The following is a 25,310-nucleotide window of genomic DNA, read 5'->3' on the forward strand; positions in this document are numbered from 1 at the left end:
TTCGCTTCCAAGTTACACACCACCCTGACTTGGAAATATATTGTCGTTCCTTCACTGTCCCTGGGGCAACATCCTGGAATTCCCTCCCTAACAGCACAGGGGATGTAGGGCAGCATGGTGGAGCAATGGTTAGCGCTGCTGCCTCACGGCGCCGAGGTCCCAGGTTCGATCCTGGCTCTGGGTCACTGTCCGTTTGTAGTTTGCACACTCTCCCTGTGTTTGCGTGGGTTTCGCCCCCACAACCCAAAGATGTGCAGGGGACGTGGATTGGCCAAGCTAAATTGCCCCTTAATTGGAAAAAAATGAATTGGGTACTTTAAATTTATAAAAAACAAATTTAAAAACAACAGCACAGGGGATGTACCTACACCTCAAGGACTGCAGCAGTTCAAGAAGGCAGCTCACCCCTACTTCAGAAGGGCAACTGGGGAAGGGCAATAAATGCCGGCCTAACCAGCATTGTCCACATCCCGTAAATACATTTTTTAAAATGTAATATCGGACAGAGATATGTCTAGTGTTATATGGTACGTATTATATATATTATTGATGGTTCTGTAATAAAATATATGTATTATTATTTCAGTTTTGTGATATAGTACTGTACCTACATTATATATATCCAGTCATACAGCCATTGCAGCACTGACGGAATCCATTTGGTAACTCAAGTCAATGCTGACTCTCCACAGCAATCCAGTCAGTCCCATTCCCCCTCGATATCCCTGTTCCCCTGCAAGTTTATTTTCTTCAAGTAACCATCTTATTTTATTTTAAATTATTGATCATCTCAACTTCCGCAACCCTTGTGGACAGTGAGTTCCCTGTCATGACTACTCCATGACTAAATAAAATTCTTCCTCAGAATTTCCCTATCTCTAATCAGGAGAATGTATGGAGAATCTCTACTCTTGTACAGGTTTTAGTGAGTTTAGATTTGTTGATCAGCACCTTCAGGAAAATTGGAAGGGAAAGTAAGTGAATACAGGTCTCTGTGCCCAGGACAGGATACAGTGAGCTTGGATCTGTCAATCAGCCTGGATCAGCATCTTCAGGAGAATTTGGAGGGCGAATATTAGTTATAGCAGAGTGAGAATGGAGGGAGATTGTGTGGGATTGAGATTTAGAGCATTTCAGGGAAAGAGAGAGGAAAGAATGTTCGATAGAAACTAGAATTGTCTGTTCTGAGTTTCTATCCTGTACTAACAATGATTACAATTGTAAAATCTGTTTGCAGGAAGTTCGAACGAGAGGAATTTGAAGCCGATATCTCCAACTAAATATCACGTCAAGAACTGACTGAGTCACTCCATTCTTGGGATCATCGGCCTTTGAATCTAGAAGGAGAAATGTTTGTCTATTCTGTCTGCTTCAAGAGATTTTAAACATCAGTGTGACTGGAAAAGCATCGAGACACACACACCCATGTGAGACTGTTACAGAGCACTGACTGTGGAAAGAGCTTTAACCAGTGACACAGTCTGAAAAAATACGGCACCATTCACAGCAGGGAGAGATTGTATAGGTGTTCTGTGTGTGGACGAGACTTCAACTGATGGTCCAACGCGGTGAGACGCAAGATCACCCGGACCATGAAGAAACCATGGAAATGTGAGGATTGTGGGAAGGGATACATTGCCCCACACGAGCTCGCAAGGCATCAACGCAGTCACACTGGAGAGAGGCCTTTCACCTGCTCTCAGTGTGAAAAGGGATTCACTAACATTGGCAACCTGCGGAGACACGAACGAGTTCATACTGGGGAGAGGCCTTTCACCTGCTCTCAGTGTGAAAAGGAATTCACTGACATTGGCAGCCTGCGGAAACACGAACGAGTTCACACTGGGGAGAGGCCTTTCACCTGCTCTCAGTGTGAAAAAGGATTCACTGACATTGTTGGCCTGCGGAGACACGAACGAGTTCACACTGGGGAGAGGACTTTCACCTGCTCTCAGTGTGAAAAGGGATTCACTGACATTGGCAACCTGCGGAGACACGAACGAGTTCACACTGGAGAGAGGCCTTTCACCTGCTTTCAGTGTGAAAAGGGATTCACTGACATTGGCAACCTGCGGAGACACGAAAGAGTTCACACTGGGGAGAGGCCTTTCAGCTGCTCTCAGTGTGAAAAGGAATTCACTGACATTGGCAACCTGCGGAGACACGAACGAGTTCACACTGGGGAGAGGCCTTTCACCTGCTCCCAGTGTGAAAAGGGATTCACTCACATTGGGAACCTGCGGAGACACGAACGAGTTCACACTGGGGCGAGGCCTTTCACCTGCTCTCAGTGTGAAAAGGGATTCACTGACGTTGGCAGCCTGCGGAAACACGAACGAGTTCACACTGGAGAGAGGCCTTTCACCTGCTCTCAGTGTGAAAAGGGATTCACTGACATTGGCACCCTGCGGAGACACGAACGAGTTCACACCGGGGAGAGGCCATTCAACTGCTCTGACTGTGGGAAGGGATTCACTCGGTTATCCAGCCTGCAGCGACACCAGAGAGTTCACACTGGGCAGAAGCCGTTCATCTGCGCTGTGTGTGATAAGGGATTCACTCGGTTACCCCACCTGCAGGGACACCAGAGAGTTCACACCGGGCAGAAGCCGTTCATCTGCACTGTGTGTGATATGAGATTCACTCAATTATCCAGCCTGCTGAAACACAATGTCACTCACACCAAGAGCAGGCCCTTTAAATGCTCTGACTGCAGGAGGGGTTTCAAAAGCTCTCAGCTACTGATGTCCCACCAGCGCATTCACTCTGAGGAGAGACCGTTCAGCTGCTCTCACTGCACAAAGAGCTTTAGAACCTCCACCAACCTGATGAAACACGAGCGAGGTCACACCGGGGAGAGCCCATTCACCTCTCCAACTGGGAAAAGATTCACTCGGTCATCACTTGCTGAGCCACAATGTGACTCACACCAATGAGAGACTCTTTAAATGCTCCGACTGTGGGAGTGGGTTTAAAAGCTCTCGGGTACTGATGTCCCACCAGCGCATTCACACTGAGGAGAAACTGTTCAGCTGCTCTCACTGCACTGGAAAGAAGCCATTCACCTGCTCTCACTGTGGGGAGCGATTCACTCAGTCCTCCAACATACTGAGACACCAAATGGTTCACAAGTGATGATGGGTTAGATTCTGCTGTTATTCCTGCTGTTAATCACATCCAGGACTGAACCTGGAGTGGGTGAAGGGGTTTGTCTCCTCGTCAACTCCTCCTGGTGCTCGGACGTAGCGACCCTGGCGAACTACTGCTCCCCGGACCTGGAATACCCGACTGTGAAGTGCCGCCCATACTGCCTTCCACGGAGTTCACTCCTGCCATCATCACGGCGGTCTACATCCCACCCCAGGCGGAAGTGACGAAGGCGCTTGATGAATTGTAACCGCTATAAATAACAATGAAACAGAATACCCGGAGGCCTTGTTCATCGTGGCCGGGACTTCAACCAGGCCAACCTCAAGAGTGGGCAGCACGGTAGCATTGTGGATAACACAATTGCTTCACGGCTCCAGGGTCCCAGGTTCGATTCCGACTTGGGTCACTGTCTGTGCGGAGTCTGCACATCCTCCCAGTGTGTGCATGGCTTTCCTCCGAGTGCTCCGGTTTCCTCCCACAGTCCAAAGATGTGTAGGTTAGGTGGATTGGCCATGATAAATTGCCCTTAGTGTCCAAAATTGCCCTTCGTGTTAGTCGGGGTTGCTGGGTTATGGGGATAGGGTGGAGGTGTTGACCTTGGGTAGGGTGCTCTTTCCAAGAGCCGGTGCAGACTCGATGGACCAAATGGCCTCCTTCTACACTGTAAATTCTATGATAATCTATGAAAATTCCACCAATACATCTCCTGTCCCAACAGTGGCCCCAACATCCTTGACCACTGCTACACAAACATCATGGGCGCCTGATGATCCATCCCCTGACTGCACTTCGGAAAATCGGACCACAAGATGGCGCTCCTTCTCCCGGCATACAAGCAGAAACTTAAGCGGGAGAATCCGGTTAAGAAGGTCGTGCAATGCTGGTCCGAGGCAACCGAAGAGCTCCTACGCGACTGGTCCATATTCAAGAACTCGGCAGCTAACCTAAACGGGTATGCCAGCACCATCAGAGTTCATCAGCAAGTCTGTAGAAGATTGTGTGTCAAAGAAGGTAGTACATACGTTACCCATGAACCCATGGTTTAATCGGGAGATTCACTCCCGACTGAAGGCCACGTCTGAGGCGTTCAAGTCAGGCAACCGTGACCTATACAAAAAAATCTAGGTACAACCTCTGCAAAGCCAACAGGGATGCCAAGAGACAACAGAAGAGTTGTCCAGACTAAGCGAGAATCATGGACTCTCATCGATTGTGGCAAGGCTTAAACAACATAATGCAAAGCCGAGTAGAATCTTTAGCAACAGCGCACCCCTTCCTGACAAACTCAATGCATTCTATGCTTATTTCGAGCAGGAAACCAACAAACCTGTCATCTGCCCCAAGCAGCCTTGGGCACACCCATGCCCACCGTCACAGCGTACAAAGTCAGATTGGCCTTCTTGAAAGTGAACCCTCGGAAAACGGCGGGTCCTGACGGAGTCCTGAGATTCCCACCTGCTTCAAGAAGACCACCATCATACCGGTGCCAAAGAAGAACCAGGCAATGTGCCTCAGTGAATACCATCCAGTGGCCTTGACATTGATCATTATGAAATGCTTAGACCACAGCTGGAGTAATGTGTGCAGTTTTACTCCCCTTACCTTAGGAAAGGTATTGCCTCAGAGGAACAGCAACAAAGTTTCACCAGACTTGTTCCGGATTTGGCAGGACTGTCCTAGGAAGAGAGATTGGGGAAACTAGGCCTCTTTTCTCTAGAGTTCTAAGGAATGAGAGGGTATTTCATTGAAACTTACAAAATCCATAAAGGAATAGACAGGGTGGGTGCAGGTGAGATGTTTGCCCTGGTTGGAGCGTCTGGAACCAGGGGACACAATTTCAAACTAAGGGGGAAGTCACTTAGGACGGGTCTCGGAGGAGACATTTCTTTACTCCTCGGGTTGTGAATCTTTGGAATTCTCTACCCCAGAGGGCTGTGGGAGCTCAGTGACTGAGTGTGTTTAAAGCAGAGACTGACAGATTTCTTTTTTTTTGTTTGTTTAATAAATTATTTTCTTCTAATTAAGGGGCAGTGGAGCGTGGCCAATTCACCAATGCTGCACAACAAGTTTGGTTGTGGATCTGAGACCCACAAGACACTAGGAGAATGTGCAAACTCCACATGGACAGTGACCCGGGGCCAGGATCGAACTCGGGTTTTTGGTGCCGTGAGGCCACCCAACTGCTAGATTTCTAAATATCAATAACACAAATGGATATGGAGATAGTGTGAGGAAAAAGACATTGAATCATAGAATTTACAATGCACAAGGAGGCCATTCGGCCCATTGAGTGTGCACCGGCCCTTGGAATGAGCACCCTACCTAAGTCCACAACCCCATCCTATCCCCGTAACCCAGTGACCCCACCCAAACTTTTTGGACACAGGGCAACTGGGAATGGCCAATCCATCTAACCTGCATATCTTTGGACTGTGGGAGGAAACCAGAGCACCCGGAGGAAACCCACGCAGACACAGGGAGAAAATGCAAACTCTGCACAGACAGTGACCCAAGACGGAATCAAACTTGGGACCCTGGAGCTGTGACGCAACTGTGCTAACCACTGTGCTACCGTGAAGTGGATGATGAGCCATGATCGTATTGAATGGCGGTGCAGGCTCGATGGGCTGGATGGCCAACTCCTGCTCTGACCCTCCAATGGTATAAAGATAGGTAGGAAAGTAATTTGTGAAGAGGACATAAGGAGACTACAAAGGATAGCGGTAGGTTACATGAATGGGAAACGATCTGTCAAATGGAGAATAATGTGAGAAAATTAGAAATTGTCCATGTTGCCAGAAGAATATAAAAGTTTTTGATCTGAATAGTGAGAGATTGCAGAGCTCTGAGACTCCGAGTGATCTGGTTGTCCAAGAGCATGAATCACAAAAAGGGAATTGAATACAAAAGTAGGGAGGTTATGCTTCAGTTTTACAGGACATTGGTGAGACCACATCTGGAGCACTGTGTACAGTATTGCTCTCATTTAAGGAATGATGTAAATGTGTTGGAAACAGTTCAGAGAAGGCTTACTGGACTCACATCTGGAATTGGAAGCTGGTCTTATGAGGAATGATTGGACAGGCTGGGCTTGTGTACAACTGAGTTTTGGTGACTTGATTGAACCGCATAAGATCCTGAGGGGCCTTGACAGGGTGGATGTGGAAAGGATGTTTCCTCTTGTGGGAGAATCTAGAAATTGGAGTCACTTTAAAAGTAATAACTTGCCCATTTAAGGCAGAGGAGAACTTTTTTCTCTCAGGGTTATGAGTCTTTGGAACTCTCTTCCTCAAAGGGCAGTGGAAGCAGAGTCTTTGAATATTTTGAAGACTGAGTTGAATAGATTCTTGATAAGCAAGGGGGTGAAAGGTTATCGGGGGGGTCAGCGGGAATGTCGTTTTGAGGTTACAATCAGATCAGCCGGGAACTTATTGAATGGTGGAGCAGGCTCGAGGGGCCGAGTGACCTACTCTAGCTCCTAATTCGTATGTTATCACATCCTTTATAATAGATTTTGGCATTTTCACTCCTACTGATGTCAGACTAATGGGTCTGTGGTTCCCCATTTTCTTTCTCCCTCCTTAAATATTGGGGTTACATTTACCATCTTCCAATCTGCAGGAACCATTCCAGAATCTATTGAATTTTGAAAGATAATCACCAATGTATGTCTCCAGCCACCTCTTTCAACACTCTGGGATGTAGAGCAGCAGCTGCCCATATAGTTAAGTGTGAAATTGTAAGGTTCAATTTGAGTAGTATCTGTAATATGTAACTGAATTTAGTGTTAGGGCCTTACTTAATAGACAGGTGACTGGGGATGCTGGGCAGGTATTGGTTCTAAGTCTGTGATCTACCACGCTTCGCGTTCAGGATCAAGAGGAGGGATATGTGGCCGCCTAAAGTGGAGTCTGGCAAAGGATGCTGGGAAAAGTGGCCAAGTACTGGGACAGACAGGCTTGTAAGAATCTGTAATTTATGGATCTTAACCTGTCGAACTACACCAAGTTGGGGGAAGCTTAGTTGATGAATCAAAGTCCTGGCGCAATACGACAAGTTGTAAGATTTGTAATATTTCTGGACTATGCCAAGTTGTTCGATTCCTTGTATTATTCGACTGTGTAAAGTTGAAGGAATTTATATCATTTCTGCTATTCGGTTACCAGTAGCACTTGGCGAATACTGGAACTCAGCAGAAATTTCAGTTAAAACTTCTCAGGTGCCAAAAATAATTGTTTTATTTGTAGTCACTTGATTACAATTTGAAAGTCATTTAAAAGGCAATTCGTAGACAATTCGAAGCTTTCAGAGAATTACAGGCATTATCTTTCTTTGCTTAGGCAGACAGCTCGAAAGTAACTTTTAAACAGTCAAAGTCTGGCAATGAAACATGAAGAGAGAGAGAGAAAGCTAATCTTCAGCTAAACTCAAAGTCAAAAGTGCATTACATCACTGACACAGACTGACAGAACCCCCAAAAGACATCTCTAAACTAACAGAAAGACTATTAAGGACAAAACTGACTAAACTAACAGAAAGACAACACAACACAAAGACACTACAGAAAGACTCACTGACAGAATCAAAGACAGAAATTAAGGACAGACAACACTAAAATGGCGGGCGGAAACTTTTCAGTTATACACTTTCAAATCTGTCTTAAGTCATCTAATCACAACCCCAATATAATCCTAATTGGTTTGGGTTAGACTCAAACACATTTGATTTGATGGCAAGCCGTCCATCTTCAATGTGCAACATTAGCTTTTCTGACCCAGCTGTTATCTGCATTGTGAACAATGGTGCCTTCCTGTTGCTATGGTATTCAGTCCCGGTCCTTGACAATTAGCACAAGCAGTGTCAAATTATCTTGCAACTGTGCTGTTTTAATGTCACACTGACTCTGAAAATATGCATTTGCCAGAACAACGGACCTCAGTAAAAGTGAATTATGCTGTATAAATGGGTATTTAAAACTGGGGCTCAACACTCATGATTAAACAGCTATCTTTTACCTATACTAGTTGTATTCGAAATACCTGGCTTCTACAAGGCTGCAGTATCCAAATAGACAAAAAGCTGCAGACCAGACTTTTGCTAACAGCCCAGGAAAAAGGCCATTGAAAGGCCACCCCGGGACAATGGGCTTAAATGGAAATTGACAAAGTGGCAGACTTGGTGGCGTCCGTTTTCCTCATTTGGGAAGGCCTATGTGCCTCGGACACCAACGGACATGGCCGGTCGGGACAAGCCCCGCGGACAAGGTAGCGGACTTAATTGGACATTATCGATCAAGGTGATCAAGCCCTGATCGATTGATTGGGCCTTCACCTGGGACCGCCCAAAGGGGCTCAAACTCCTGGGGATAAAAGGTGCTGCGCAGCCCACCATTCGCTCTCTCGACAGCAGCTCTCAACAGTAACAAACATCGGTGACCTTTCACCAGCCGAAGAGGAAGACCATCCACGCCATCGATGGAAGGACCAGAGCCGAGTATAACAACGACCAGCAACAGACTTTCAACACTGCCAGACTGCGGACTCCAGATAAGGCCATATCTGCCCCGTACTTGCCAGTCACTTGAAAGTTAAGTTAAGGTCTTGTGTGCATTAGTTTAGAGTTCAACTTGCATGTGTGTGTGATTGATTAACAGTAACAATTGTGTGATCGTAAATAAAGTATATTATTGTATGATACAACTTATGGTCATTTGCCCATCGTATAAGGGTTAAAGACACACTATGGTTTTGGTACAACAGATCCTTGTGAAATTTGAAACCATGTATTCGCAACCAGGCTCAAAGAGCAACAGCCCACTGCAGGCAAAGTCTGGAGATCGGCCAGTCCAGCAGAAAGAAACCCTCCGACCCTCCCCATTGACCAATTGTCAGAATGAACAAAATGCAGTCCTGGATATAATTGAAGCAGAAACAATAACAGCAAATTCCAACCCTTGTAATCACTTGTGAACTTGTTGGTGTCTCAGCAGGTGTGATGAATCACTGAATCCTTTCCCACATTGAGAGCAAGTGAACGGCCTCTTCCCAGTGTGAACTCGTCGATGTCTCCAGAGTGTGGATGAGTAATTTAATCCTTTCCCACACTGAGAGCAGATGAACGGCCTCTCCCCAGTGTGAACTCGCTGGTGTAACTTCAGGCTGGATAACTGAGTGAATCCCTTCCCACACTGAGAGCAGGTGAATGGTTTCTCTCCAGTGTGAACTCGCTGATGTCTCTGCAGGGTGGAGGAATCACTGAATTCCCTCCCACATTGACAGCAGGTAAACGGCTTCTCCCCAGTATGAAGTCCCTGATGTGCCTGCAGGCTGGATATCTGAGTGAATCCCTTCCCATAGAGAGAGCAGGTGAATGGCCTTCCCCCAGTGTCGATGAGCTTCCAGTGCAGATGGGGCCTTAAATCCTTTCCCACAGTCCACACATTTCCATGGTTTCTCCATGTTTTGGGTCTCCTTGTGTCTCTCGAAGTTGGACAATTGAAGCCTTACCCACACAGAGAACACATGTATGGTCTCTCCCCGCTGTGAATGCTGCAATGTTTTTTCAGGGTACGTAACTGGTTAAATCTCTTTCCACAGACAGTGCTCTGGAACACTCTCACTTGGGTGTGTGTGTCTCGGTGCTTTTCCAGTCACAATGGTGTTGAAAATCTGTTGATGCCGACAGCTCAAGCAAACATTTCTCCTTCTAGATTCAAATGCCGAAGATATTCAGATCCCAACGAATCGAATAACTCTGTCAGATCTAGATGTGACGTTTGAGATTTCTCTCTGAAATTCCTCCACTTCTAATCTCTTGGAAAAACAATTTACAAAAGTCAGCACTGTCAGTACAGGATAGACATTCAAAACAGACAATTCTGGTTCCTATGGAACATTCTTCCGTCTCTCATTCCCCATCCATCCCACACACTCTCCCTCCATTCTCCCTCCCAATTCTCCTGAAGCTGCTGATTCAGGCTGATTGACAGATCTATGCTCACTGCTTCCTGTCCTGGACACAGAGATCATAACAAATAGGAGCTGCAGTCGGCCATTTGGCCCACTTGCCCCATCCTTTAATGAGCTCAATGGCCAATCGACCTCAGCACCATTTACCCACACTACCCTCATATTCCTTGGTGACTTCAATGTTTTGGGAGGGGGGAGGGGCGGGTGTCACAATCAAATCCAGTGACTACCTGCATGTACTTTGTGTCAGGTTGAGGTCAATGCCACCCCCACTTTTCATCCCAGTCCCAGGAGATTAGATATTGGGCTCCAAACAAGTGAGGGCGGCCACAGCTCCCACAATTCCCCCGTGCTGGAGAAACTGCTCTATCTGCCATGCAGGCAGATGGCCTGGAACTGCACATGTCCAAGGGATGGGGGCCCTTAATTGAAAAAAAAAGACTGGGCACTTTAAATTGAAAAAATAAATCTGTCTAACTCATCTTTGAATATATTCAATGACCTCTAGACTCCACTGGTCCCTGTGGAAGAGAAATCCCGAGATTAACAACCCTGTGAGGTGACAGATTACTGAAAATATATGATGTAGTTACAGTACAATATTACACTACTAGAAATAATAAATGTACTTTACAGAACCATAAATAATATATCTAATCTGTACCATATAACAACACTAGACATATCTCTGGCTAATATTAATTTACTGACCCTTAAATGTCAGCCATCTCCTGGGGAAACCAGCCCTTTAATTGTGAACATTGGGAAAGAGACCATCCTTTTAGCCAAATAATTGTGTCAAGCTGAGGGAGCAAAGGATGTCAATGTCTTTAAGAGAGAGAGAGAGACCTGGGCCAAGCTTTACAGAGTTTGCACCCTCCCTGGATTCACTTCCTTTCCCTTCAGTTGTTGCAAGGCACCAATTGAAGGTCAGAATGAGAAAAGAAATGGAAAGGGGGAGAAAATAGTGTTTTACTCATTGATGTTGAAGACATGAGGAAGTTTCAGTCTGTGTGAAGCTTCATTCAATCTTCATTCACACAAAGGCAGTGCTCTGATTGGCTGGAGGACCAAAGTCCTTTCGGGCCTCTCAGTTTCTCAAGAGCCAATACCTGAGCAGGAAGGTCAGAGGGTGGGCTCTCCTCTGCACTGCGCAGTTCCCTATCTCCCTTGGACATGCGCAGTCCCGGGCTGGGTGGAGATGGAGATCACGAGTTCTCGCTCTGGCCGGAAGCGTCAGCCGGTTGCCTGGAAACCTTGTCTGCGGGATGTGAAGGGGGAGGGGGAACAAAAGGAGGGGTCGGGGCTCGTGTGCGCCCGCTGGGCCTGCGCACTGGAACCCGGAGACGTCACCGCGGAACAGAGTGATTCAGGCAGGGCTTATTTGGGACGTCACAATGACTCAGAGGGGCGTTCCCAGCACACTGGAAGCAACACCCCTGGTCACAGAAACAAAATACTCCGGATTGGACAACAGCTCAGCATCGGGAGGTCAAATACCCGCCCACCTCACGTGGGCCGAGATCCGCCCCTCATTGTTTCCATGAGGGAGATTGGCCAATAGGAACCTGTGGAGGACTGGACAGGCGCTGATCCTTCAGCCAATCAGTCTGGGGCCTGTGTCACTGGCTGCACGGAGCTTCCTTCACTGTCTGCCCAGCAAACCTGTTGTTCCTCCAGCTTCACACAGACTGAAACTTCCTCTCACCTCTGTAAGTAAAACACTTCCTTTTCTCCCCATTAAATTTATGTGCTTATTCTGTCCTTCAATTGGTGACTTGTTTAAATCCCCAGGCCCAGATGAGATGTTTCCCAGGCTGCTGTGGGAAGCAAGACAGGAGATTGCAGACACTCTGACAATTTTCAAATTTTTCTGGCCACAGGAGCGGTAACGGACTGGAGGACAGATAATGTGGTTCCATTGTTCAAGAAGTGAAGTAGGGAAAATCCAGGAAATTACAGACCAGTGAATTTAACTTGATTGGTCGGGAAATGATTGGAAAATATTCTGAGGGACAGAATTAATCTCTGTTGCGAAGGCAAGTACTAATTAAGGATAGTCAGCATGTCTGCATGGGTTTCACCCCCACAACCCAAAGATGTGCTGGTTAGGTGGATTGGCCACGCTAAATTGCCTCTTAATCGGAAAAAAAATAATTGGGTACTCTAATTTTATTTTAAAAAAGGATAGTTAGCATGGCTTTGTCAAAGGAAGATTATGTCTTATAAAGACCTAACCAAACAAAGACTGTAACAGGTTTCAGAGCAGCAATAGCAGTGCCTCTGGTTCTGCACCAGAACAAGGAGATGGAGCTGAGGTTGTGGACAGGGCACGTTCTGCACAATGTCCTCTGCCAATTTGGAGACTTGGAGCCAGACCTCTACATGCTGCTTGACAGTGAAGGGACTGACTGTCTGACAAGCCAGTCAATCCACTCAGCATCTCAATATACACCTTCATCAGTGCCTCTTAAAATCCTCATCTGATCCACCCGAAGCAGCACCCATCTCTGACCACACCCTCCAGTGAACTGGCAAGCAAACTATATTTCACCCTGTCCTGGATCCAGTCCAGTGTGTCACCACAGCTGATCCCAACTCTATAGTGGCTGCTAAGTTTGTGTAGTGTTGTATCTGAGCTGGTAGCAGTGAGGTTCATATCAAATGGCTACCTGTCTTCATGAAGTGCTGAGCTGTTGCTCTCTCTTTTCATCCTTGACCTGCTGTGGCTGAACTGGCAGCATTTTCACGATGGGCCGAAGAGCATCTTTCTCTGCTGTAAAACTCTCTGACTCTAAGTCTTTGAGTCCCTGAAAGCAGGAAATCAGAAAGGGAAAGTTGGTTTGAAGGAAGAGGGTGGGGAATTGGAAAGGAAGAGATCTAAGGTATACACTGTGTGGAATTTGCTCGTTCTCCCCCTGTCTGCATGGGTTTCCTCCGGACGCTCCAGTTTCCTCCCACAGTCCAGAAGATGTGCAGGATAGGTGGATTGGCCATGAACAATTGTCCCTTAGTGTCCAAAAGGTAGGTGGGTTTAAGGGGATAGAGAGGAGGAGTGGACCTGGGTAGCATGCTCTATCAGAGGGTCAGTGCAGAAGGATTCTGTGGATTCTATTTCATTTGCATTTTCCGTGGAGGTGACTAAGCGTGTCGTTGAGGGTAGTGCAGTTGATAATCTTTATTGTCACAAGTAGGCTTACATTAACACTGCAATGAAGTTACTGTGAAAATCCCCTAGTCGCCACATTCTGGCGCCTGTTCAGGTGCACTCAGGAGAATTCAGAATGTTGAATTCACCTAACAAGCACGTCTTTCGGGACTTGTGGGAGGAACCCAGAGCACCCGGAAGAACCCCACACAGACACGGGGAGTACGTGCAGACTCCACACAGACTGACCCAAGCCGGGTATCAAACCTGGAACCATGGCACTGTGGAGCAAAGTGCTACCAACTGGACTTCCGTGCCGCTCACATGAAGCCCAGAAAAACTTCAGTAAGGTTTGTGACAAGGTCTCACATGGGGGACTGGTCAAGATGGGCTCCAGGCAAATTGATACCAAAATTGGCTTCCTGGCAGCAGGCAGAGGGTGATGGTCAAAGATTGTCTTTGTGACTGGAAGCCTGTGTCCAGTGGTGTTCCACTGTGATCGGTGTTGGGTTCCATGTTGTTCGGAGCATACATCAATGATCTGGATGTGAATGTTGGAGATATGATAAGATCGCAGATGACACAAAAATTGGGGGTGTGGGAAATGGTGAGGAACGCCTCAGATTTCAGGATGATATGGACGGGCTGGTTAGATGGCAGAACAGGGGCAAATTGAAATTAATCCTGAAAAGTGCAACAGGTCAAATTTGAGTAATCTCTCCTAACTCAGCAACTGGAGCTGTGTATATAGTTAATGTTAAATAAAATCAGTTTTGTTTGTCTACAACTCGGTGTTATACTCTTCATTGTCCCGTATTAAATACCCATATCCCTGCACTCTCCTGCCACTCAACCAATTTCCTAACCGTGTCAATAATTTGCCCTCAACTCCGAGGGCTTCCACCTTAGCCAACAGTCTCTTGTGTGGGACATTATCAAATGCCTTCTGGGAGTCCGTATAAATGACATCCATAGACAGTCCCCTGTCCTCTACCTTAGTCACCTCCTCAAAAGATTCAGTAAAATAAGTCAGGCTGGCTGTCCCTGATCGAACAATGTTTTTCAAAGTGTTCAGTTACCCTATCCCTGATTATACATTCCAGCAGTTTCCCCACCATAGATGTTCATAACAATCTTTATTAGTGTCACAAGTAGGCTTAACACTGAGGGACTGAATTTAGACTGTCCGATTCACCTATAAGGACGTCTTTTGGGACTTGTGGGAGGACCAAGATAAAACCTACGCAGACACAGGGAGAACGTGCAGACTCCACACAGACAGTGACCTAAGCCGGGAATCGCACCTGGGTCCCTGGGGCTGTGTAGCAACAGTGCTAACTATTGTGCTACCATGTCATGTTTGGCTAACTGGTCTGTAATTCCCTGTTTCTCCCCTTTCACCCTTCTTAAAAAGTGAATCCCTTCCCACACTAAGAGCAGGTGAATGGCCTATCCCCAGTGTGAACTCGCTGGTGTATCCGCACTTCAAAAAATGAAATTTTCCAATCCAGAGGGACAACTCCTGAATCTAGGGAACTCTGGACAATTATCGTTGGGGCATCTACAATGTGCTCCCGACTTCCTTCAACAGCCTCGGATGGAAACCGTCAAGTCCTGGGGATTTGTCACTCTTCAGTTCCATTAGTTTCCTAGTTAGTGATGGTATCGGTATCATTATGTTAATTGTATCAAGTCCCTGTCCTCTATCAACTATTAATTTTTTCGGGACTTCTGGCAAGTTATCCACTTTTCAACTGTAAATACTGAGGCAGAGTAATTGTTCAGCGTGTCTGCCATTCCCCCATTATCACCGACAATATCTCCATTTCCAGCTTTTACTGGGCCGACATTGCTCTTCACACCCGCTTTCTCTTTATATAACTTAAACATTTCTTCTCATTGATATTGATGAACCTTGCAGGTTTCCTTTCATAATCCCTTTTAGTTGCGCTTACAAGCTGCTTTGTGATCCTTTGCTGGTCCTTGTACCTATCCCATTCGTCTGGATCTGTCCTGTGTCTTGTATTTTTGTGCGCTATTTCTTTTAGTTTTAAGCTGTCCCTAATCTCTTTATTTGTCCGTGGCTGTTTTTTTTCTGTGAAATGGAGCCTTTTCCTCTCAGGGGTATATACTTGCTCTGTATCTCGTTAAATGTTTCTTTAAATATTCTCCACTTATCTTCAGTTGTTTGACCCAGTAACCGATCTCCCCAGTTTACCGTGGACAGTCCCTGTCTCATCCCGTTAACGTCAGCCTTACCCAAGTCTAAAATTCTACTGTCTGTAATGTGCTTTTCACTTTCAAACACTACACTGAATTCAATCATGTTGTGATCACTATTTGATCAATGTTCGTGCACAGTTAGGCTGCTACTTAAATTGGGCTCATTACTCATAACTAAATATAATATTGCCTGTCCCCTTGTTACATCTGGAACATATTGCTGCAGGAAACTATCCCAGACACATTCCAGAAATTCACTCCCTTTCTGACAGTTGCTTGTCTGCCCCTCCCAATCTGTGTGTCAGTTATAATCCCCCATTAATACTACTCTGCCTTTGCTACACACTCGCCTAATTTCTGCCTTTTTTCAATCTAGCACCTCCGAGCTAACCAGACGGTCGATACACAACACCATTACAGTTTGAGATTTTTTTGTTCCTCAGTTCCACCCATGTGGGAGGGGATTCTCCGTCCTGGCAGCTGGCCAATGGGGTTTCCCGTTGTGGGCACCCCCATGCTGTCGGGAAGTCCGCGGGCATGAGTGCGCTGCCGGAAAGCGGAGGATCCCGCCGACGGAGAATCCAGCCCATGGTCTTCGCTGGATCCTTCCCCTCATTATATCCTCCACAGCAGACACCATCTCCCTGGCGCTACACTCACTTGGAGCATCTCGACAACAAGGACTCCGACATCAGTCTCCTATTCATTGACTACAGCTTCAAATTCCGAGGTGTGCACATCACCAACAACCTGTCCTGGTCTACCCACGTCAACACTACGACCAAGAAAGTACAACAGCGCCTCTACTTTTTCAGGAAACTAAGGATATTCGACAGGTCCACATTGAATCTTTCCAACTTTTACAGATGCACCATAGAAAGCATCCGACCTGGCAGCATCACAGCCTGGCCTGGCAACTGCTTGGTCCAAGACTGTAAGAAACGACAGAGAGTCATGAACATGCCCAGTCCATCACACAAACCCGCCTCCCATCCATTGACTCTGTCGACACCTCCCGCTGCTTTGGGATAGAGGGCAGCATAATCAAAGACCCCTCCCACCTGGCTTGTTCACATTTCCAACTTCTTCCATCGGGCAGGAGATACAAAAGTCTGAGAACACGTCCAAAGACGTGCAGGTTAGGTGGATTGGCCATGATAAATGGCCCTTAATGACCAAAAAGATTAGGAGGTGTTATTGGGTTATGGGGATGGGGTGGAAGTGAGGGCTTAAGTGGGTCGGCGCAGACTCGATGGGCCGAATGGCCTCCTTCTGCACTGTATGTTCTAACAGATTCAAAAACATCTTTTCCGCTGTTCCCAGACTCCTAATCGACCCTCTTATGGACTGACCTGATCTCTTCACACATCTCCTCCACTGAGTAGTGCTACACTCCTGTATGCTTCACCGGACGCCTGTGTCTATGTATTTTCATTGTGTATTGATGTTTGCCCTGTGTATTCTCATGTATGGAATGATCTGTCTGAACTGTACACAGATCAATACTTTTCACTGTATCTCGGTACATGTGACAATAAACAAATCCAATCCTCACCATTGAGGTGATAGTATTTCTAATCAGTAAGGCTACTCCACCCCCTCTGCCATATTCTCTGTCCCTCCTGTAAACTTTATAACCGGTATATTTGGTACCCAGTCCAGACCATCCTGCTATTTGTTTTTGGAACGGTATTGAGTTCCCCTGAGGCCTTCCTCTCCCCCACCATTTGTTAGTTTAAAGTCCTTCTGACCTCCCTATTTATCCTTTCCACGAGGACACTGGCCCCAAATCGGTTCAGGTGGAGACCGTCCCAACGGTACAGATCCCTCCTGTCCCAATACTGATGCCAGTGCCCCGTGAAATGGAACCCCTCTTTCCTGCACCACTCCTTTAGCCACGTGTTTACTTCTCTAATTTTCTCATCCCTATGCCAATTTGCACGTGGCTCAGGGAATAATCCAGAGATTATAATCCTTGGGACCTGTTCTTTAATTCTGTTCCTAATTTCTGATATTCCCAAACAGGTCCTCTTTCCTAGTCTTGCTGATACTGTTTGTCCCAATGTGGACCACAACAACTGGATCCTCCCCCTCCCTCTCCAATATCCTTTCAAGCCGGTTAGAGATGCCCCTCACCCTGGCACTGGGCAGGCAACATACCATGTGGGACTCTCGCTCCTGCTTCCAAAGGATGTTATCAGTTCCCCATATTATAGAATCCCCGACAACTACCATTTCCTCCCCCCCGCTTGAATGGCCTCCTGTACCAGGGTGCAGTGGTCAGCCAGCTCATCCTTCCTACAGTCACTGCTCCGATACCCTGCCCCTCCGAGTCCGCTCCCTGGAGACGAGGTATTGGGGAATGAGAGGAAGGAATGTTCCATAGAAACTAGAATTCTCTGTTCTGAATTTCTATCCTGTACTGAGTGTTGACTTTGAAAACTCCTTTTACAGATATTACAAGAGGAGGAATTCCAGACAGAAATCTCAATTGTCACGTCTCGGTCCCACAGAATCACTCGATACCTTGGGATCTGAATGTTACCGGCCTTTGAATCTAGAAGGAGAAATGTTTGCCGAATCTGTCAGCATCAAAATATTTTAAACATCAATGTGACTGGAAAAGCACCGAGACACACACACCCGAGTGAGAGTGTTCCAGAGCACTGACTGTGGAAAGAGCTTTAAACATTTACACAGCCTGAACGAATATTGCACCATTCACAGCGGGGAGAGACCGGACACTTTGTGTGTTCTGTGTGTGGACGAGACCTTAACTGATTGTCCATCCTGGAGGGACACGAGGAGACCCAAAACATGGAGAAACCGTGGAAATGTGGGGACTGTGGGAAGGGATACAGATTCCCATCTGAGTTGGAGACTGATCGACGAATTCACACTGGGGAGAGGCCTGCTCTGTGTGTGAGAAGGGATTCACTCTGTTTTCCAGACTGAAGAAACACCAGCGAATTTACACTGGGGAGAGGCCATTCACCTGCTCTCAGTGTGGGAAGGGATTCACTCAGTTAACCCACCTGCAGAGTCACCAGCGAGTTCACACTGGGGAGAGACCGTTCACCTGCTCCCAGTGTGGGAAGGGATTCACTCAGTTCTCCAATCTGCAGACACATCAGCGAGTTCACACTGGGGAGAGGCCATTCACCTGCTCTCATTGTGGGAAGGGATTCGCCCAGTTATCCCACCTGTGGACTCACCAGCGAATTCACACTGGGGAGAGACCGTTCATCTGCTCTCAGTGTGGGAAGGGGTTCAGTGAGTCATCCAAACTGCGGACACATCAGCGAGTTCACACTGGGCAGAGGCCATTCATCTGCTCTCAGTGTGGGAAGGAATTCACTGACTTATCGAACCTGAAGAGACACCAGCGAGTTCACAATGGGGAGAAGGCAATCATGTGCTCTGAGTAGGGGAAGGCAATTAGTGATCCATCCCACCTGCAGACACACCAGCGAATTCACACTGGTGAGAGGTCATTCACCTCTGTGTTGGAAGGGAATCCATGATTCATCGCACCTGCTGAGACACCAACAAGTTCAAAGTGATTACAGGGGCTATTGCTGTTATTGGTTCTGCTCTCAGTTACATCCGGGACTGCATTTTGTTCATTCTGTCAGTTGGTCACTGGGGAGGGTCGGAGGGTTTTGTTCTGCTCAACTTGGCAGTCCCATGGCTTTGCCTCCAGAGGACTAACGCTCTTTGAGCCTTGTTGCGAATACCTGGTTTCAAATTTCACATGGATCACAGAGTGAGGCGGTGTTTCGAAGAGAGAAGATATTCAGTTTGCATTTCTGTTTGGATCCCCTTAAATCATGCCACATTGCCATGAAGATGGGCATTGGTGGTTACATGTTTTTTGTTTAATTTATCTGGGTGAACACCCAATCAGGGTATGAGGGACTTGTTGTCTGAGGTCGACTGGGAAACCACATTAAATGGTATGATGTGAGACAGGCAATAGCTAATATTTTCAGGCATTATTATTCATCTACTGGGGGAGTCAGTTAGCTCAGTTGGCTGGATGGCTGGTTCATGATGCAGAGTGACTCCAATATCAGGGATTCAACTGTCGTACTGGCTGAGCTTATCCATGAAGGGTCCACCATCGCAACATTGCCCCTCGCCTGAGGTGTGGTGACCCTCAGGTTAAACCACCAGTTGTCTCTCTCTCGTTCTCTAAGAGGGGAGAGCAGCCTATGGTCTTCTGGGATTTTTGCAAATCATTTCACATATATACACCAAAATTGATTCCTTTAGGGAAAAAAATCCAACAGGAAAAGTGATGCAACCGCGGCTAACAAGAAAAGTTAAAGATTCCATTAGATCAAAGGAAGAGGCTCATAAAGTGGCCAAAATAGTAGTAAGCCTGAGGATTGAGAACTGAATGAGATTAATAAGTAAAAAAGTAGTCCTGGAGAAATTAATGTGGTTGAAAGTTAATCAACCCTCAAACGTGATGCTCTACATCCCAGAGTGTTGAAAGAGGCGGCTGTAGAGATAGTGGATACATTGGTGATCATCTTTCACAATTCTGTAAATTCTGGAATGGTTCCTGCAGATTGGAAGGTGGTAAATGTAACCCCACAATTTAAGGAGGGAGAGAGTAAACGGGGAACCACAGACCCATTAGCCTGACATCAGAAGGTGGGAAAATGCTACAATCTATTAATGGGGTGGCACGGTAGCACAGTGGTTAGCACCAGGGACCCGGGATCGATTCCAGACTTGGGTTACTGTCTGTGCGGAGTCTGCACGTTCTCCCCGTGTCTGCGTGGGTTTCCCCCGGGTGCTCCGGGTTCCTCCCACAAGTCCCGAAAGACATGCTTGTTCGGTGAATTGGACATTCTAAATTCTCCCTCGGTGTACCCAAACACGTGCCGGAATATGGCGACTGGGGGATTTTCACAGTAACTTCATTGCAGTGTTAATGTCAGCCTCCTTGTGACAATAATAAAGATTATAATTATACTATTAAAAGAACTCAACCCATGTCAATAGAATTTGGTTCATATGAATTGATATCTTCAGTCTGGATAGGCCCAGTGGACCAGGCTATTCTGGGTCTGGATATTTTATCCTAATTGAATTCTCCCTTAAGCTTTGAAAATGGGACAGTAACATGGTCAATCAGAATCATCATGAAAGATCAGCTTTATGAACATCCAATGTGGCAAAAGATAAGAATGATTGTGGCCAATTACAGATGGAACCAGCATCATTCACTGGTAATGTTCCACCGTGTACCAAACAATACCCATCAACCCATCCTCAACCGAAGGGATTTTACCCACAGTGGAGCAACTGGAGGAAAGAGGAATGTTAATTAAAACACGCAGTTCGTCAAATAGTCCAGTTTGGCAAATGGTACAGGGCGTCTGACCATTGACGACTGAAAGGCAAACCTATATCAATCTGGTATCCACCTGTGTTCCAGTGAAAGTCTGGAATGTTTAGATGGGATTAATAAATTGATCGCTTTCTCCTGGAAATATTTACATCCTGGCCCATGAACTTTGTTTTAAAGAAATCCACATTTGAAAGCTTGGACACAACATGAAATATCAGCATCATAACAGGGCAGATAAGACAGACAGACACTCACTTTGATCTTCAGAGTATCCGAGAGTTTAAAAAATGTGACATGATTTGGGGATACCGGTGTGGGTGTGCAGATGTGATTTGTTACATGTGAAAAATACAAGCCTAAATTCACGGTGAAATGGACTGAAGGCCGGGTCCCAAACACACACAGCTACTGGAGACACAGCAGGAGATGAAATGGTTAATGTGGCCAGGAGATTGAGACACCATTGTGACATCATCAAGACATTGACACACTCCAGAGACAAACTGACTTTAAAACAATCCGGATAGAATTAAACACACTGGACATGGGCAAAGTGGGAGTGAAATTAAAGCGATAATGGGACAATGAAGGGCTTGGGAGAAATAATACTGAGTAAGAACTGTCCACAAAGAGAGAGCTGGAGAATCTTTCACATCCATGTTTGATCTGTTGCTTGAAGCATCTGTCCTAATGTACCAGTAACCGAGAACTCACGGTGCTCCTTCAGGAGAAGAAAATATGGAGTAGATGTTACCCCAGGCAGAGCCAGAACTGGACAATAATGGAGTGAAATTGAGTGAGGTTTTGTGGAGAGAGTTTTGTAAATTCTTAATGGGATGTGGGAGTCGCTGGACCAGAATTTATTGCTCATGAACTGGGGGCTGCTTGGACATTTCAGATTTTAACCGGGTCTCCCCTATTTCTAGTCTCTGCCACAAGGGAAACATTCTCTCAGCATTCTCTCTGTCAATTCCACTCAGGATCTCACGTGTTTCAATCAGATCATCTCTCATTCTTCTCAACTGTAATGGATACCGTCCCAACCTGTCAAACCTTTCCTCAGACGATAACCCCCTCATTCCAGAATCTGGGAGTCAACCTCCTCTGAACTGCTTCTAATGCAATTATCTCATTTCTGAAATAAGGAGACCCAAACTGTACACAGTGCTCTGAATATGGGGCGGGATTCTCCATCCTGCGGCGCATCCCTGCCAGCAGCGGGATTCTCCGTCCTGCAGCGCATCCCTGCCAGCAGCGGGATTCTCCATCCTGCAGCGCATCCCTGCCAGCAGCGGGATTCTCCATCCTGCGGCGTGTCCCTGCCAGCAGCGGGATTCTCCATCCTGCGGCGTGTCCCTTCCAGCAGCGGGATTCTCCGTCCTGCAGCGCATCCCTGCCAGCAGCGGGATTCTCCATCCTGCGGCGCGTCCCTGCCAGCAGCAGGATTCTCCATCCTGCAGCGCATCCCTGCCAGCAGCGGGATTCTCCATCCTGCAGCGCATCCCTGCCAGCAGCGGGATTCTCCATCCTGCAGCGTGTCCCTGCCAGCAGCAGGATTCTCCATCCTGCAGCGCATCCCTGCCAGCAGCGGGATTCTCCATCCTGCGGCGTGTCCCTGCCAGCAGCGGGATTCTCCATCCTGCGGCGTGTCCCTTCCAGCAGCGGGATTCTCCGTCCTGCAGCGCATCCCTGCCAGCAGCGGGATTCTCCATCCTGCGGCGCATCCCTGCCAGCAGCGGGATTCTCTGTCCTGCGGCGCATCCCTGCCAGCAGTGGGATTCTCTGTCCTACGGCGTGTCCCTGCCAGCAGCGGGATTCTCCATCCTGTGGCGTGTCCCTGCCAGCAGCGGGATTCTCCATCCTGCAGCGTGTCCCTGCCAGCAGCGGGACTCTCCATCCTGCGGCGTGTCCCTGCCAGCAGCGGGATTCTCCATCCTGCGGCGTGTCCCTGCCAGCAGCGGGATTCTCCGTCCTGCGGCATGTCCCTGCCAGCAGCGGGATTCTCCGTCCTGCAGCGCATCCCTGCCAGCAGCGGGATTCTCCGTCCTGCAGCGCATCCCTGCCAGCAGCGGGATTCTCCATCCTGCAGCGCATCCCTGCCAGCAGCGGGATTCTCCATCCTGCAGCGTGTCCCTGCCAGCAGCGGGATTCTCCATCCTGCAGCGTGTCCCTGCCAGCAGCGGGATTCTCTGTCCTGCGGCGCATCCCTGCCAGCAGCGGGATTCTCCGTCCTGCAGCGCATCCCTGCCAGCAGCGGGATTCTCCGTCCTGCAGCGCATCCCTGCCAGCAGCGGGATTCTCCATCCTGCGGCGCGGCCCTGCCAGCAGCGGGATTCTCCATCCTGCAGCGCATCCCTGCCAGGAGCGGGATTCTCCGTCCTGCAGCACATCCCTGCCAGCAGCGGGATTCTCCGTCCTGCAGCGCATCCCTGCCAGCAGCAGGATTCTCCGTCCTGCAGTGCATCCCTGCCAGCAGCGGGATTCTCCGTCCTGCAGCGCATCCCTGCCAGCAGCGGGATTCTCCATCCTGCGGCGCGTCCCTGCCAGCAGCGGGATTCTCCGTCCTGCAGCGCATCCCTGCCAGCAGCGGGATTCTCCGTCCTGCAGCGCATCCCTGCCAGCAGCGGGATTCTCTGTCCTGCCAGACGGCCAATGAGTTTCCCATTGTTGCCAGCCCGTCGCCTGGAAATCCCCGGGTGTGAGTGCGCTGCCGGCGCAACAGAGAATCTCGCCAGTGGAGAATCCAGCCCATGGCGTCACCAAGGCCCTGTACAACTGCAGCAAAACACCCCAACTTTTATATTCCAGTCCCTTTGCAATAAATAACAATATTCCATTCACCTTCCTAATCACTTGCTGTACCGGCTATAAGGGCCCTTCCTTTTCATAACCTTATTTCCCCTTTCTTTTATTTTTGCCGTTACATTTTTGGTCCATGGATGATTAATGGACATGTCACTTTAAGGCAAGCAGCCTGTATCTTTAATTCAAGCAGAAGAATCCAAGTGCCTGTACTGGTTTAAACTGGAGCTGAAGATCTTTCGGCACCAGTGTGAGAATTGGGGTTGGGACTCGGTTTGATTGATTCGCTGGTGGCCAATGAATTGGTCCAAAAGGCTGTGCTCCGAGGTAACAGGCGGTGATTGGATCCTATCCCACTGGGATGCTTTTCAGAGTCCCAAGCTTTCAGTTTTATTCTAGCAGCACAAGAGGCAGAACTGACTAACTCTCTCTCCAGAAGGCAGCTGTGAGTGCTATCTCTCTTCCCAGATAGCGTGTGGGTGCTGTATTCCTGAAACCATGGAGACCTGAATATAAACCACAAACTGAAAGAAAAGTTTGAACAGAGGTGAGGTGCCTCTCCAGAAAAGTGTGAGTACTACATTTCTAAACTACAAAGAACATGAACAAATTAACCTACAGAGAAGATCACTACAGACTGTAAACTAAAGACTTTAATCTGCAAGCTTGCTGTGAAGTAAAGTGTGCTAAAAATCATCATCTGAAAAAAAGAATTTTTTTCACTTATGATTTTATCCCTTTCCACCCCTCTGTGTTTGTCTGCCTATGTGTGTGTAGAGGTTGGGGGCAGGTTAAAGTGGGAATTAGGAATTGGCTTATTGTAAATCAGTTGTGTTTGCTGTTATAAATAAACAGTAATCGTATTTACATTTGCAACCATGGTGACTGATTATTGGGCAACCAAGGGCCAAAGACATAGGGTATTTTTATAAGAATTATTGGTCAATTCGCTTGTGCTGTGACTCCGGGGCACGTGGGGCTGGAATTGACCGCGTACTAGCCCAGATGTCGTAACACGGCAAACTAACTTGTGATTCCTGTACCAGAACACCCAGATCCCTCTGTACCTCAGAGTTCTGCAATCTCTCTTCCATTTAAATAATGTGGATACATTCACATTTTCCCAAGTTATACTCCATCTGTCAATTCATTCCTACACACTTAACCTATTTGATGTCCTTTGCATTCTCCAAGTCCACTTGACAAATTAATTTCCAATCCCGCTTTGTGTCATCAGCAAATTTAACTCCATCCAACTCATTAATATAGATTGTAAATAGTTGAGGGCCCAGCACTGATCTTGTGATGCTCCACTTGTCACATCTTACCAACCCAAACATGACCCATTTATACCCCACTCTCTGCTTCCTATGAGCTAACCAATCTGCTATCCCTGCTGACATGTTGCCCTCTACACCATGACCTCTTATGTTGTGCAGAGACCTTTGATGTGGCACCTTGGGAAATACTTTCTAGAAACGTAAACAAACCACATCTGCAGGTTCCCCTTTGTTGACATCCCATGTTACTCCCTCAAGGAGCCTGAATAAATGAGTCAATCAGAACCTGAACCCCATTTTGTGTGTCAAAAGAAAAATCACATCTCCTCTACCCCTCTGGTTCCTTTGCCAATCGCCTTAGAGGGACTCACTTT

At 47.4% G+C, this 25,310-nt stretch overlaps 1 protein-coding gene across 1 annotated transcript in view; it reads left to right on the forward strand.

Annotated features, from left to right (window-relative positions):
• LOC140417986 (uncharacterized) overlaps positions 1-8,849 on the forward strand; it is a 61,265-nt gene extending 52,416 nt beyond the window's left edge. Inside the window, exon 4 of the mRNA XM_072501417.1 lies at positions 1,557-8,849. Within this exon, the coding sequence (XP_072357518.1) occupies positions 1,557-2,936 (1,380 nt within the window). The 3' untranslated portion in view covers positions 2,937-8,849. The remainder of the gene's footprint in view (positions 1-1,556) is intronic.
• Positions 8,850-25,310: the final 16,461 nt, after the last annotated feature.

This window comes from Scyliorhinus torazame, chromosome 5 (assembly GCF_047496885.1).
Source record: "Scyliorhinus torazame isolate Kashiwa2021f chromosome 5, sScyTor2.1, whole genome shotgun sequence".
In the NCBI taxonomy this organism is placed as follows: domain Eukaryota; kingdom Metazoa; phylum Chordata; class Chondrichthyes; order Carcharhiniformes; family Scyliorhinidae; genus Scyliorhinus; species Scyliorhinus torazame.